At 39.8% G+C, this 16959-nt stretch overlaps 2 protein-coding genes across 5 annotated transcripts in view; both read right to left on the bottom strand.

Moving 5' to 3' along the window:
- The window catches only part of kdm3b (lysine (K)-specific demethylase 3B), a 19081-nt gene extending 15663 nt beyond the window's left edge, over window positions 1-3418 (bottom strand). For both annotated transcript variants that reach the window (XM_020622528.1, XM_020622529.1), the window contains exon 1: window positions 2857-3418. In XM_020622528.1, the coding sequence (XP_020478184.1) occupies window positions 2857-3063 (207 nt within the window). In that variant the 5' untranslated portion in view covers window positions 3064-3418. The remainder of the gene's footprint in view (window positions 1-2856) is intronic.
- A 986-nt stretch (window positions 3419-4404) lies between these two features.
- The window catches only part of spon2a (spondin 2a, extracellular matrix protein), a 14260-nt gene continuing 1705 nt past the window's right edge, over window positions 4405-16959 (bottom strand). The window contains exons 2-6 of one of the 3 annotated variants that reach the window (XM_020622499.1): window positions 13637-13865; window positions 11606-11826; window positions 7363-7554; window positions 6841-7012; window positions 4405-5921 (exon numbers count right to left, since the gene is read on the bottom strand). In XM_020622499.1, the coding sequence (XP_020478155.1) occupies window positions 5734-5921; window positions 6841-7012; window positions 7363-7554; window positions 11606-11826; window positions 13637-13865 (1002 nt within the window). In that variant the 3' untranslated portion in view covers window positions 4405-5733. Of the gene's footprint in view, window positions 5922-6292; window positions 6563-6840; window positions 7013-7362; window positions 7555-11605; window positions 11827-13636; window positions 13866-16959 lie in introns of those variants that run through there. The other 2 variants (XM_020622500.1, XM_020622501.1) reach the window with 2 other exon arrangements.

Genomic DNA, 16959 nt, shown 5'->3' with positions numbered 1-16959 from the left:
CGTGACGTCATCATGGAGGAGTGGAAGAGGATTCCAGTGGCAACCTGTGAAGCTCTGGTGAACTCTATGCCCAAGAGGGTTAAGGCAGTGCTGGAAAATAATGGTTGCCACACAAAATATTGACACTTTGTGCCCCATTTGGCCATTATCACTTAGGGGTGTACTCACTTTTGTTGCCAGCAGTTTAGACATTAATGGCTGTGTGTTTCGTTATTTTGAGGGGACAGCACATTTACACTGTTATACAAGCTGTAGACTCACTACTTTACATTGTAGCCAAGTGTCATTTCTTCAGTGTTGTCACATGAAAAGATATACTTAAATATTTACAAAATGTGAGGGGGTGTACTCACTTCTGTGATATACTGTATGTCTGCTTGACTTCCTTGGTCACTGCTTCGAGTCAACTCAGATGTTTTTAAACTCAAGGTAGAAATTTCGGAGTTTAACAAGAGCTACAAGGTCACTGTTTTCAAAGAAGCAAATCAGTGTCATTCTTTTTTTCCAACAAATCATGCAGCCAATCACTCTATGCCTCCGACAGACAATACATTTTCATTGATAACTGGAAGTAGTCGGTAGGGAGACTTCCATTTCTTTTTGTCAGATTTCACCATTTACATTTCCCTAGGAAACATAAAGGTTTAAATATTCAAAAGCAATACCCTATCAAACTCCATCAGGTATCACTGCTCTTCTTTGTAGATGTCTAGATAATTAAAGATAACAGCACAGCAAATGGGTGTTAAATAGTGCATCGGGTAGTACAGGTGAGTAACACCTGTCTGCATGATTATTATGTTTGTTATGCTTGATATTACCAAAGTGACACTTGAAGGACTTGTACCATAAAGTAGTGGTCTAGCCTTAAAGACAGGGTTGGGTGATATCAATAAAACCAACTATCCTGGTATTAATTTGCCATGCCAAATTTCCTTTTAAATTAATTTAAAATATATTATTAACTGGCTCCCAGGCCATGTGAGTGGTGCTGAGACTTGCAGAACACTTATTTTTGCCTGAAGCATGAATTGATTTTTGCAAAGCCAAAGTGTCTGTGCTCTCTTTTGAGCCATGATGTTGCTCCATCTCATTACTGGCACAACCAGCCAGTAAATGGGATCTCCAACTAACATGATGTTAGTGTGTGACATCAAAGAAGGGCAGTTTTTACATTTGCAAGAAATTTACACATTTGTTTTTATATTTTAGGACATTATCAAGCAATATTTTCATTCATATCTTCAGTTTAATCTGCATCTGTACATTAAATACGAGTTATTATGTATTTATCATGTAAACTGGTTATGGCACTGGCATTTTGCACAGATGTAAGTCATCAAAAATGATAAGTAAAAATCCAGAAGATACATGGTGCCAACCACACACCACTGAATCAAGCATCCCAACTGATCCTCTTTAAAAATTAGCTAGTTAATTTAACATTTTTCTACAGACTCCAGTCACATGCAAAACTAGAAACCTGGCATCAAATAAGTAAACGTAGGCATACCACCCTTAGCACAAATATTTGGACATCCTAAGTAAACCATGACATACTGTACACAGCAAGGTACTGACATGAAAAACTTGAACAGGTGTGTGGTCCTACATGCCTTTGTCTTGTTATAATGAAAATTAGGTTTTGTGAATAGGAGCTGTATCATTCACAGATTTACTGCATTTGATCTGGATTTGCTAGTTTGTCAAAGTTAAAAATAATTTCTCACACAGAAATAAAGACATCTGTACTCTAGTCCCATCAATATTTAAATTAATTTGTGTGAATGCACACCTCAGATTAGAGAAACAGTCCTGTTCTGCAAAAGACAGACTTGCACCCACGTATTTTTCAGAAAAAGAACCCAGGTTTAATGGTTTGTTCCAGCCTCCTTACTTCCAACAAATTAAAAATGCACTTTTGAACTAAAAAGGATCATTACTGATTATTGTCTTCTAAACATATTAAACCTGTTTTGTTTAACTATCATACAATAGCCACGGTAGACATCACTATCATTCTACAGTTTTCAACTAGTGGATTTTTATTTCAATTCATCAAAACACTGATAAATCTGTTTTGTTGGTTATAATATTACATGCTAACTGGTAACATCTTTTGCACTGCACAAATGGTGTTTACTTAAATAAAAATTTTAAACTGATAACTACTTATTTTAACAACCTGCGTTTTAACTAAGTTTATAACTTTTTGTACGTTTCTCTCTTTCGGCTGTTCCTAGATAACACACATCTTGAGAATATTAGTTTATAAGGTTTCAAACTTCAGTGTTAACCTGAACATTTAATGACCAGAACCCCCAAATAAACTCGAAGATAGACCTGGTTCACCCTGACATAAACTTGCAAGGCCTTTAACTGCACTATCGTTACTTAGTTAGTTAACGTTAGCTTAGCGATGGGATCTGACAACCTAACTAATGTTGCTATTCAACACTTCTTTCCAGAGATTTGTTACTATATCGTGATCGTTCGCATAGCTTCAACGCATCCGTCCTTTGCGATGAACTACTACGACGTTTCAAATATTATTATATTATTGCTGGACCTAAATGTCATTCGTTAAAAAGCGAACCCAAAACGCGAACAAAGCAAAGGCCGGAAAATCCCCGCCCTCGAGTTTAGCTTCGCCCCACTGCTTGCGACCTGTAGCTAGTTATACTGTAACGCTTTGTATGAGCTAATGTTAACCAGCAAGAAATGTGCCAACGTTAACGCTTAAAAACGGGTTAAGTGTCGTTGAAGGCACATATAATCGCTAGCACGGTTTTTATTTACTAGCTGAATATTTAACTTAATTATGCAGTCCGGCTTCACTTGTATGTAAACACTGACCGTCAGCCCTGCAGCAGAGGTTGTTGTTGTCGCCTCTCCTCCGCTAACATCCGAGGAGGCCAGGCCGATGATGCTCACTGCCCGCACGGTCCCCCGGAGCCAATTCCGGGACCTGGCAACCTGCTCCGTTTCGGTTCCATTCGCGGACCTGCCGTCGTCGAGCAGCAAAAACAGACGCCTCCCTATCAGCTCGAAAGACTCCCCCATGGTTTTGCTCGCAAGCTAGCTATCTTCACTGAGCCACCATGAACAGTCTAACTTCTCCGCTCGGGATAGGAACTCAAGAATGCGAGAAGACGAGCGGAAAATGGCTGCAGCGACTTTGTATTTAATATTGCTGTACAAGAGAGCTCGTTTCAACCGGTGCACCCGATGGACACGCAGCGGTGGACCGAGGCACGCCAGGGATTCACACAGTCGAGATGTTATTGTCTTCGGTGCTAACGCGACTATCCTCCTCTGTCCGCCATTGAGCCCTGCAACAATCAAACGCACTCCTCGTCGACAGGCAGCACTGCGGAGACAGAGCGCAGAAGTGGAAACAGCGACCTCTAGTGAAGGCCTACATATTAGGGTCACACTGTGCACTGTAGCATGCTTTATCTTTTTAAAATGTTCCGCAGTGTTACAGCGAAGGCTTGGAATAAGATAAAAAGTTTAATTACTTTGATTAAGTTGGATATTATTTCTACTGACTGAATGTTAAGGCCAATACCAATATTGATATTTACTAGTTATGAAAAACTGAATACATTCAATATTATTAATTTTTCACATATATAACATACATAACATGTTTAACTGTATTATAAAAAGTGCTTAAAACAAAATATTAAAATTAGAATTTCTCATTTACTATATATTGCAATATATAGTCACAAAACTACTTCAGACACACAAAATGACAAATAAATACAAAATGACCAAAAAGAGATGGATCACAACACATAGTGTCAAAAAATATTGCAAAGACACACAAAATAACTACAAAAGTTGCATCATAGACTTAAATCAACTCCATAAGGATACAAAACAACCGCAGAGTAATAAAACACATCAAAAACGTGTGAAACAATTACAAAGAGACACAAAAAGAATGCAAATAGAGATAACATGGCCAACACTGTGTTGTTTGTAGTCATGTTGGGTCCCTTTCAGCCTGGAGCGGTTTCTCCATTGGGGAGACAATGTTTGTGCAAAATCTTTGCACAAACATCGTCACAACAACATGATCTGGGCAGTACCCCTTGTCTTTAATAATAATTAAGTTTAATTTAAGAGTGGCACATTCAGTAAAAATAATGGAGTAATTGATTGCACTGTACAGGTAATACACCTAGAGGCCTACAGTGAACAAACACTATAAAGGAAATACAGACTTTAATAAAACTATCATAAATGTAGATAAAATCGTACAGATACCTCATCATTTTCAACGTGATCTCTTTTCCATTTCTTATTTTTGTTGTGTTAGTAGCAGTCACTAGTTTATCATTCTCAACGTGATCTCATTTCCATTTCTTATCTTTGTTGTGTTAGTAGCAGTCACTAGTTGCAGCAACAGTGATAATAGTAGTATGATGTTGACTGTGACCACTTGGTGGCGCTACATTGCCACAAGCCTTTTACTGCTGTGACCAGGGGTTAAGTATTTATAGGGATTTTTATTTTATTTATTGTTGCCAATGTGAATACTGACAGTTACAGTTCCTGTTAGCAAAAACGTTGGTATTTATATTCATTAACCCTCAAAATACCATAAAGAAAGTAACCCAGGTCCACAAGGCACCGAATTATCAGGTTTTAGGGCAGAGATCAAATATATATAATTTTCATCTGTAAATGTGTAGAAATGTGGCTTCTATTTCAGTGACTATAAGGCATCATAGTCTTTTTATACTCTGATATAAATAGATGTGTATTTTTGCATTTAGACTGTGTTGGTTGGACACAAATAAAGAAGTGTCAGTATGATCTGGCATACACAAATAAGTTGACTTTATCACATTGTTACTGCACAACAGCAGAATGTTCTTTGGTTTTATAGTTTTAAATTTAGATGTTCCATTTACATAATAACACTTGCCAATTCAAAAGCCATACAGGGGAACAAGGAAACACCTCCACATTTTTTCATTTATTCATACATCATAGAGTATATACAAAATCTCAGAATTAAAATATCAAAAGAGAAAATAATACAAAACTGTATCTTTCTTTCTACAACAACCTGCATATTGTTATAAAACAGACCACCTTAAAGTCAGCTATTAAATGGCATGTGAAAGGTCATATTTATACATTGTGGAGTGAGGTTGTTTTGAGAGAGCTGCTTGTGCTAATCAAGTGTAGGTTTCCTATGTAAACTAAGGCCTCTGCACCTGTAAAGGTATGCATTATGTGCAAGGATATTTGTGTGGAGATTTCTGTGTGCATGTGTTTGTGAATGTTATGCACTGATGATACAGGTATGCCATTGTCAGCGTACACTTACAATACTGCTGTTAATAAACAAACTGTAAATACATACATACAGTACTATTGCATCTCCTAGAGGTCTTTGCGGGGACACATTTGTAATGCATCTTTTACTTAGTTTTTTTTCTATTTTGCATCCACATACATTTATATAGAATTGTTACCTAACCATTTATAGTGTTATGATACATCTTAATATCTGTCCAGTAATCTCTGCTACAATCAAATCTCATTTTCTCTTACATGCCATTTAAATTTTGGCTGGGACAAAGAAAAATCAATTTTTTTTCATTATTGAGGAGATAATCAAGACACAGCAACATTTCTCAGTCCAGCAGTAAAAACATGAGAGTCCCAGTGTTGAATACTGGCAGCATCTGTTCTTGTGTGCTCTGTGGGTTACTGGAGGTTCATGCAGCTGTGTGGTACACATTCAGCCTGTTCCTCCAACTCAGGGCATGGGGTGCCAGCATTAGCCGGCCGCAAAAGGATGTAACGTGTGCGGTGGCGAACACCACCTCTGGAGCAAGGACCCAGACATAAACCCCAAGATGACCAGAGAGACACCTCACAGTCCAGCGGTGTCACTGTGTTGACATGAGAGAGAGGAGAGATATGTGAGTCAAGAGCAAAGAGAAAGGAATGTAGATGCTTTACAATTCTCTGCTCATACAAGGGCTGCTTCATAGTATTTTGGCATACTCACGAGAGTTCTTTATGATCTATATAGTGTTTCACTTTGACTAATAATGTAGTGTAATAATGTAACCACATTTAGTTTTATAACTCAGTCATTTATTTATATAGTACAATTCAGACAATGAAGCAGAATACAGTATTAAGTGGTTAAAATTAGGTCCGCTTTCACCAGTTTCAACATTAAATGTGATGAACACAATAACACTTCAATAATTATAATCCAATAATATACATTAACTTTTGTACTTTTACTTATGTAACATTTTGAATGCAGGACCTTTACTTGTAACAGAGTATTTTTTACACTGTAGTTTTGTTACTGTAAACAATCTGGGTACTTTTTCTACCACTGTGCAATGAAGTAGCTCAAAGTGCTTCACATATGGGGAAAAAATGATAAAACCAGATACAAATACATTAATTAAAAGCTCATTTGAAAAGATAGGTTTTCAGCTGCTTTTTAAAACAGACTCCTGAAGTTGCCTGTTTTATTTCTGCTGGTAGATTATACCACAGTTTGGGAGCAGAGCTGGAAGAAAACATATTTTTATAGGCACAATGTTGAGAAAACAGTTGTAAATTTCAAGAGCTTGTATAGGAGTGTACGGATTTACACAGTTTAATTGTTTAGGTTGGATCTACGTATTTAAGAGAAATAGCACCATATAGAACTTTAATGCAATACAACTAACAATAAGTATGTGACGTGTTTGTCTTTTACTCCTGCCCATTCATTTCAGTCAATGTCTGGTCATAATAAAGTCATGTCAGTCAATGTCTGGTCATAATAAAGTCCTGTGGTCTTACCTGAGAAGCGCTGGGGACTGATAGAGTTAGGCAGAATATGATTGGACATGGGGGCTTGGCGATCAGCTGATCTGCTCTGTCGAGTGATTCTTAAGCTGGCAATAGGTGGAAGCTTCTCTAAGCGTGGATAGTAAAAAGAGTTGGCTGGGTGGTTTGGCATCTGAGACGTGATCTGAACAAGTCAGCAAAGAACAGTCAGGTGTATTTCATCAAGAGAGCCAACAGATTGTCAAGATAAGTTGAAATACACAATAGCTCACTTTAAATCACATGCAGGGAAATGACGGATGGTCTGTTATGTAAGAGAGGCCTTTTTTACTCAGATCACTCCAGATCAGGCATGAGGGCCACCGAGCAATCACAGAAGTAGAAGAGTGTTTTCCCATTTCTTTGATGCTGCCCATGCTGAGGACGTGCACTTTATTTTGTCTTGTCATGAACTTAATGTACAAATGACTAAATGAATGTTTGGTTAATGCTGTTTTTGTACTTATTTATACTGCACTTTTGCAAAAAGCTCACCTCTGTTATGTTTTCTGGGGGTCTGGTGTGGAAGTTGGGAGATGAGAAAGTGAATCCACTGTCTGTCCCCGCATCATAAGGGTAGAGGTCAATGGTTACTTCATGTTTCCACTGGCTGCCCTCACAAAGATTTAGGCTGTTCACACCCACAAACCAGTCAGGGCTAGGGATCATCTTCACCATCAGGGACAACTGGTAATCACAGGGAGAGAATGCAGCTAGTTCAGACTTTACTGTCCAAAAGAGAAGTTTAGTTTACAGCTAAGACACAGCATAGAGAGAACAGACAGACATAACAAATACAACTATTACAGACTAAAGTCGGGGCCAGTTGGTAAAGTCAGACTTAAATATATCAACGACTGGATGGATTGCCCTGCACTCTCCTGCACACATTAATGTTCCCCTAAGGATGAATTGTTATTACTTCACAATCCCTTAACTTTTCTTCTAGCACCATCATCATCATACTTTGGTTTATGGCTAAATATCTGCAAAACTAATGTCATTACCATCAGTCTCAGCCTTATAAAAGGCAGGAACTGAGACTGCATGTGTGCACATGCATGCATCCACTCAGTTTCCTGTGCAGCATTATGCTGTGCCTCCTGTGTGATGGATGTTTCCTGAGAACTGCTGACCTCATACAGAAAGTGAACAGCTTTGGATGTGGGTAAGAATGGGTGGCCTAAAGAAAGAGTGCTGGAACAGACATCAAACCAGTTCAGCAAGCAGAGCAGACCACTAGGCACACAAAAGCACGTAGTGTCAGCATGACACATGAGGTCTGTTTTTTGCCAGTGACGCACAGAAAGAAGCAGAAAAACCAAATCAGAAGTGGATTTATTGCTTTTCAGAATCCTGCTGTCCTGTTAGATCCATTGGGCCACTCAGCAAGCATGTCTATTCAGGGGTAACCCTTGTCACTGGCCTGCTCAGTCCATTTTGCAATTTACAGGCCAAACAGTTTCTCTAGAGCACAGAAATGTATTTAAAGCTCCCATGATCCCTCTCGCTCTTCCTCCATCACACCAAATCTTCTGCAGAGCTACGGAGAGAATGAGTTCTTGAAGAAAACATGCAAACCAGTCTAGTAGCGCCAGCACCTTAATACTCAGTCATTACGGTCCCATTTTCTGTGGTGCCACTGAGTTTACAAAATACTGAACCTTTAAGAATATGCCAGTTGGATCCTAGGTAGTATTTATTTGCTGTTTTGAATTACAAATTTAACGACAATAACAGGAGGCTCGTAAAATGGAGATAGAAATCATATGTGTTTGGGATTTCTGGGACATTGCGTAAGTGTTTTGGTTTGTGGGTAAGAGAAAAAGGAAAAAAATAGTGTGAGAGAGAAAAACAGATGAACATAAATGCAAAATATCAGTTTAAGCTGTGAACAAATTCAAATCATGTTCAACACAAACACACAAAAGTCAAACCATATTTATGATCTTACTGGTCTAAAACCAAACAGAACAGCTTAAAAGCAAAAGCAGGCATCATGTACCTAGACAGCAAGCTAATAAGCAACTGTCTATAACATAAACTCGCTAAAGATGCCCTCTGACAAAACTATTTATGATTTTTAAGGGCCCTTGGGTTCAGGCAGTAGAATAACCAGCAAACAAATGCAGGTCACTAGACGTTCAGACGGGCATACACCTACTTCTAAAATCCTGCAATGTTGCTTTGCAGAGCTGCATTAGAGGAATAGTAACACAAACATCTGCCGTTCCTTGTTACCTCCTTCCCTCTGATTCATTAGCTATATATGTTTTACACATAGACAGCAATTTATTTCTAGATTTAATTCTGTGAATAGTATGACACATTCCTTTTTTTGACATTGCCATATCTCATTCCTATCTCAAATCCTTTGTCTTTGTCTAATCTCTGGCTCCAAATTTAGCCTAAGCCCCCAAAAAACAACCATGATCTTAGCTTCCAAATAATCACTCGCTATTCAGCAGCAGTGTCCTGTTGTCCAGTGATGAGCAGAGTTGTACCCTATGTAGACTCTGAACCTGCAGCCTCACAGCAGTCCACATTTATCAGATGATTTACCAGCCTTGGAAAATTGGCTAATATGTTGATTTTGTAATTTAGGTTAGCTAAACCAAATGAGTATCTTCCACAGTCAGTTGGTTTAGTACAACATTTCCTTGCTGTGCTTCCCTGGACAGTGTTGCCTTGCAGAGCTGCATTAGTGGAATGGTAACACAAAGAGGGAATTTTACACTGAAACATTCCTGGAATAAATCCGCATGATTTGGTTAGCACTGACCTGCTGAAGCCTCATATTGGTTAAATGTTAGAATGTAGTTTTTCACAAAAACAAGGGCTTGCATGACACTGACCTGCTGAAGCCTCATATTAGCTTTGGTTGAATGTTAGAATGTCGTTTTTCACAAAAACAAGGGCTTGCATGTCTGTTGTCATGGAAAGAAGGGATTACTTCAAAGCTGGTTGTAGTGATGAGGAAGAATTACAACAACCAGCAACTCTAAGAACCAACAGTGTGCATAAGAGCATGTGAGAATATTGGATCATGACTTAATAGGATCTATCTATCTATGCTATGAATAGTTTGACAGTTTGGGAAACATACTTAGACTATTTACTTGCCAAGAGTTAGATGAGATTATTGATAACTTTCTCATATTTGTGTTAATGTGGTAAGCAACTATTTAGCATAAAGGTTGAAAACAAACAACATAAAGAGCTAGTTAACCTCTGTTTAAATGTAATAAAATCCAGCCACTGCAAATTCACAAATGAACACATAATTAATCTGCACAAAAATCAAAATGTAAAAATAACAATTTGCAATCTGCAGGAGTTATGTCGGGGATGACAAGACTCCAGGAAGTGACTACGCCTAGCCATGAAAAAGTCCAACACATAGCCCCCATAACATTGCAACATGTAATATTGTCTTTGGTTTTTAGTGAAATTAAACAGCAAGATATAACATGTGACCTAGAGAGCTTAGGAAGTCCAGGCAAGCAGATTTTGATACCACCAGACAGTCGGTTTCTCCCTGTTTCCAGTATTTATGCTAGGCTAAGTCAACCAGCTCCTGGGAGTAGTTTCATAGTTATCATACACACATAAGAGTGGTATCAATCTTATCATCTAACTCAGCAAAAAACACTAACATATTTACCAAACTGTCAAAGTGTTCCATTAAAAATTACCACAGCCAGATCTATCTAAATGATTTAAGCAAATTTTTAGCCAAACAAATCAAGAATGTATGCAGGTAACATTGCATGTATGCATATCCCCCAAAATGGTGCCCCTGTCCCAACATTCCACATGGCATGACGTACCTTCACATTCTCAGTAATCATTTGGGACCTCTCATCAACTAAAAGTCTGAAACAGTAGCTGCCAGACCAAAGAGGTTGCATTCTTTTGCACTGAGATAAGTGAGTGAGATAAAGTAAGAGCAAACTCAAAGACTTAGATATGGCTACTTCCTTTTGGGCGTGTTAGCTATTAGCATTAGCTAACACATTACCAAAACGAGTTTTGGTAAGGTTAGCGACCTAGCATGGTTATGATTTTACCTTTGTGTTTAATTTCAGGGTAATTCAAGCTTTGTGTAGCGTTTGTGTTTTGTGTTACTGTACATTAGCAATGACCAGCATCTTCTTGGATTGACAAATGTACTCAGTAGTCAGCTAACAATAGCTTCAGACTAGTTTCTATTGGATTGACAAATGTACTCATTAGTCAGCTAACAATAGCTTCAGACTAGAGGCTGCATTTTGTACAGTTTGTCACAACCAGGCACCTGTAATTTATGTCATAGCTATGAAAACAGGACGTGATGGGAGGGGGGAAAGCAGTCAGTAGCTGCTTATTCTGTCAGTTTGTTGAGTCTCACTAGATCATCTAGCAGCTGAAAAGAAATTGGGTGGAGTAGCTTTAACTTTCGCTAAACTTCATCCTGAGCTGACTGAGTTTAGTGGAACAGGCAGCAGACAGCCTGCAGACCACACAGAATGGATGTGGGTGTTTGTGGCAGCAGGGCTTCAGCATTAGGGCTAAACATAGTTTGCTTGGATAGTGGAAAGAAGTGTTGAAGTGTTTGGTGAAAGTGGATGAACGACATTATGGGGAAGCCTGGGTCACCAAATGACTCAGTAGATTTAGTTAAACAGACACTTTGTGTGACTTACTGTGTCTGAGCATGTGTGTGTGCTTTTTATAAATGAGTTTTATTTGTGCCTACCAGTGAGCTCCGGGGCAGCATGAGCAACTCCGTGGAGCTGTGCCCAATGCCATTAGGGATACCGGCCGTTCGGTACATGGTGCCAACTGCACGTCTCTTCCTGGCCTCCTTGGCTGCCTTCATTAGCTCCACCGTTAACCCGAATTCAGCAAAGATTTGCACCCCTGCACTGGCCTGGGCACCTTCCTCCCACAGTCGAAAATGGCGATTATGGCTGACCGCTAAAAGGAGAAATGAAACACAAGAAGGAGGAAAAGAGAGGAGTAAGATGCTCATTCTCTGGAATACATATCATTGTCAATAACGTACCACAGAGCCTCAGCCAGACAGGGAAACCACGGAACTTGTGTCTGTGTCCTACTCACTGCACAGACTTAAACAAATAATTCTGAAAGAACTGCCCACATGCCTGTCTTTGGCATTATTGCACAGTTTTTATCTATATATCACTGATAAAACCACAACAGAGGCTGGAGCTGCCAGCAGATAGGTTGGGATCTCAGAGTTGGCAGCCAGATGGTGCACAAAAATTACTTTAATGCTTTTTAAAATACTTCTTGATACATTTTCTTTTCCTTTGGGCCAAGAGAACCATTTGCTTCACATTCTCATATTTAGTTCTGGTTATCTGTTATGAATCAAGAGTCTGATTTAGGTTAAATTGTTTGTACCACAGGTTCTTGAGCTCTGTATTGAAACCCACAGTCACACTTGCCTGGGCCAGTGGTTTGCAGGGCAGAGTAGGGTTAGCCAGAAGCACCCCAACAAATGCTCTGATGGTTCTGTCTTACCTCAGTTTTCAGAGCTGCACACACACATACACAACCAAGCATTTATACTTAAACACTTCTGACATATGTATTAAGACACATACAGTACCAAGGCACACACACAACCTGCACAGCACACTTCACACACTATCGTTTTTCTCCCCAACATGCCATTACTTATGTGCTTAATTACATTTCCATTCTAAGAAAATTCCTACAAACATTAAGTCCTTGAAACTTACTAACATCTCATTTCAGCCCCACCAAGATGTTAAAGCCCACTTTCCACCCTTCCTAAATTGTTTGTGCATGGGCCATGACAAACTCCATTCCTTCTTCCCTCTGACAGTGTCCTTGGTCCTTTGCCCCCAGTTTCCACAGCACAAATACAAATTCAGGCCCCCAAATCTTGCGGCAGATTGTGCCCTCCTCCCACATCCACTGGTGACAATTACCCAGGGCCATTAAAAGAAATTATGGGTGTGTCAGAATCTCTGATGCCTGTCTCTATATGGAGTATGATCCATCTGCTGACAGGACAGCAGGGCAGAGCTGGAAACCAGACAAAGCCATGGCCAGCACAGAAAGTGATGCACAAAAACAGTCCAGTGCGCACATGCACGTACATCCGGCCTCCATCCCACACTCTGTGGGTTGGAAAGTAGAGGGTCCTGAATCGCTTCTTCAACTCAGCTCTTAGGTAAGTGCTCTGACCCCACTACACCCCAACTGTCATCGCCCACCTACTCCAACCCTGAAACCTCCACTCCAGTCTTTACTGCCAACACTGTGGTAAACCAGTGGAAATGTGGGAAGTAGTGTTGGACTGAGTTGAAGTAATCTTAAAGATACCACTAGTCAGAAGTTAGATAAACAGAAAAACCTGGTCACACCTAGACTGTTTGTCTTATTGATGTCTGCTTCTTGTTCATAAATGTCTTTTACCTCAATGTATGTGTGTTTATGCTGACAAGGAGGCTCTAAACCTCTGACACATGATGAGGAATAAAAAGTTTTTAGGTGAGGTGGAGGCTGAGTTAGTGTCCCTGCCAGCTCAGTATGTCCCTTTATCTCACTGTAGTCATCATCCCTGTCCTTTAATTGGCTGCATCTGTGAACGTTATAACTGCTGGAGGCCAATTAACAACCCCTGATCGTTAACTGATGTTGCAGGTCTAAAGTAATAGTACATGTGTCCAGTAGTTCAGGTTACATTTTGCTTGTTTGTTTGTTTGTTTGTGTCCCTAGCAGACTTTCTCACCTATGAGTTTGGACCACTGTGCAGGGGGCCGGAACAGTGGATACTGCTTGGGGAAGGCCTGTGGACTCCAGTGACCTGTAAAGACCAGGATGTAGGAAGCAGGGCCCTTAGCTGTGCATTCTGTCCCATTGAGCGGTCGCAGAGGCCCAGCAAATGTGAGACAAAGCTTCAGAAGTATTACAAGTAGCTGCCGCAGCCAACCATGTGTCTGATGCTCTGATGACATCATCTGAAAGAAGCAGAGATGAAAAATTGTAGTGCAGCTGGGGCAGAGACAAATCATGGTTAGGTTCCCTGATTATTGTAAAATAAATGCTGCCCCTGCCCTTATGCTCTCTTGGATGCCACAAAATATGTGGCACATCAAAAACTGCTGAAGTAGCCTCTCAGACGTACTTTGGCTTGCAATCGTTGTCCATAGACAAGCAAATGATAGGCTGTTAACATGAGCGTTTAGGAAAAGACACCCAGACAATCCTGGAAAATCAGTATAAGAGGAAAATTTTGCCTCTCTACCCTCATATCACAACAAATCCATTTAATCTAAAACCAAAGCTTATTGAGCCCAATGGTCCTAAAAGTTTGGATTTTAAAAATCCACCTATTTTGCTGCACTGGTCCAGAGTCAGTTTGGAGAGTAACATTCAACGCTGTCACAATAATGTCTGTCACAGAAGCTGCCCTAAAATAAAACAACATGCATGGCATCTCTGAGGCTATCCTGTCTGCTCTGCTGCTCTACTGACCTCACTGACAGACCATCCACTGACCACCAGCTGCTGAGTCGGACTCACGCTCTATTAGAAGAGAGTGGAGGAGGACACAAGTGTAATATTTGCTCTAAACACATTTCAGACTTATGCACATACTGTATCATTGTGTAGGCTGAAGGAAGGAAAAAGAAAGGAATCGCTTGTGGTTTTATTTCTTTGTATGTGTGCACCTGAATTGAGTTTTGGCTGTTTGACATTTGTTAATGGGTGTTTTGGGATTTTTTTTTTTTTTTACAATACTCTAAGAGACTAATATAAATCAGGGCTACGTTATTTGCCTTCCTCTTGCAACTATCCTCTCTGCACTCCCTCCCTCCTAACACTCGTAACACACTCCTCCACCACATCCTCCTCTCCATCTTCTACATTTTCTTGTGTTTGTGTGTTACTGTGAGTGTGGTGTCTTGTGGTTATAGTCTTGAGTGGCATTTCTATAGGTTACAATACTATAACTAAAAGTCCAAGCAGCTGCAGAATGCACAGTTAAATTTGGGTAAGACACACACGTGCGCACACACACACCACCAAAGCATACAGCACAACACTCATGTCCTGCTCTACATTGTCCCTGAAGTCTATTTCCAGAGGTCAGATAGTATTACTCTGTCAATATGGAGCTGCAAAGCTCCAACTCTGACACTTTATTGACCACAGATTTATATGTTGCTGAATGTTTTATCAATCCCCTGTCTTTATTAAATGTATATTATTCATCCCACAGTTTAATAGCCAGTCATAAAAATACCTCAAGTGTGGAGGCACACAGAGGCCAGCTTTTATCTCACTGCTCAGTCATCTGATCATCTCACTGACTGCAAATTTGCTGCCTGCAGAGGGCATATAAAGCTCCAGGTTGAGATGATTAACCATGCAACTAGTTCCAAAAAGTAGCTTTCTTTTGGAAAAATTATCTTATTTTCAGACTGAAAATAAGATGTTTTTGACACTTGCGGTCAAGAACTGTGGGCTCAGGTTAATGGAAGTTCACCATCTGGAGATTTTTCACCTCAGTATGTCATTTTCTATTGTCCCAGTCCTTTTCTAAACCAGAAGTCAGTCCTGATACAGGCAGTTGCAAATATTTAGCTGTTTTTATGTCTCTTTCACACACACATTCCAGACAAGGCAACGTTTTTAACTGGCAATTCACAGCATGCAACTTACCAGTACCTGTTTTCCCCTATAATTGTTTCTAATGTTTCTAAACAAATGTAAGGCCAGAATGTTAATGACTGTCATGTGGTATCTGTTGCTATAACATCCATTAATCGGATGACCCTGTTCTAGTAGACCCTTTGACCATCCTTCTTAACTTGTCATACTATAACACACTAAAGAGACATTTCTTGAATTTCCCACACTGACATACTGCATTTTATCAGCCAACTCACAGACCTGTCAGCAGCTGCTCCCCCAAAACACATCCAGTAATAATAATAGGCCCTGCGGTATTTATTGATGCTTATTTTCAGTTGACATAAAGTTTACACTCACAGACACAATGAGCTGCTCTGATCAGTCAACGCAGACAAACAGCCACAGCAGTTTTCCAGTCAGGCACAAGACGCAATAAAATGAGGGGATGCGTCATGTGGCCAAGTGCAGCGGCTGGGGCTGCAGGGGCACCTTTACTGTGGAATTACAGCAGCCTCATGCACAGATAAACACATTCACCTCTGCTCAAATACTCAGGTGTGGACACACAAACATAAATTTGTGCATACAGCGCGAGGTATGTTCACGTTGAAACAAAGGGATTGGAAGAGGTAATCTGTCATTTTCTGAAATCTTTGGCTGGCAGAAGTGGTGGATTCAGAAGCCTGTGCTGAGAAAAAAAGATGCTTTGAATTATTGTTTATACTTCTGTATAACACGCATCTATCCATCATGCTTATGCACACAAACACAGACACACCAGGTAGGCACGCATCACAACAGGAGGTCAGAAACTTGAGTTTCTTATACAGGCGAGTGGGGAAATCACAGCCATTGTGGGCAGCACAGAGAGAACAGTGGAGATTTTGGTTTGCCTGAGAAACTTAACTAAAGCTATATTTTCAAGAGAAGAACCAGAGAAGATAGACAGTGTATGCATTCAGGTGGCGCAAATGTGCAGACACATGCAAGAATCTGTCTAAATGCAGTCGTGTGAATTCGGTGGCAAGAGTTTTGTGTTCAGGGACCAAGACATCTGCACACATTATGTTTGAATGAGAACAAACATGGCATAAACTCTTACCTTTTCGAGCTACAGGATTGTGGTACTTGTATTTTACTCAAGTATTTGAGAATATGAGTCTACGCATAAAAACAGATATTTCTAAAACACGATGCACTGTTACAGTTTAAACCAGTCAAACCTGTACAAGTGTGATCCCAAAAGATAATATATAATAAAATAACTGTGAAAGTTGCCAGTTTTTCTATTGTTGATACTTTTATTTATGTAAAGGATCTGAACGCTTCTACTGCACCAATGCATGCATTTAATCAAACATACTACATCATTCCCAGACAAAACAACCAAGCTTACTAGATTTCCTATGGCTG

The sequence above is a fragment of the Monopterus albus genome, unplaced genomic scaffold (assembly GCF_001952655.1).
Source record: "Monopterus albus unplaced genomic scaffold, M_albus_1.0 scaffold282.1, whole genome shotgun sequence".
Taxonomy (NCBI): domain Eukaryota; kingdom Metazoa; phylum Chordata; class Actinopteri; order Synbranchiformes; family Synbranchidae; genus Monopterus; species Monopterus albus.
The sequence above is the reverse complement of the archived record's forward strand: the minus strand, read 5'-3'. Positions and strand labels throughout refer to the sequence as shown.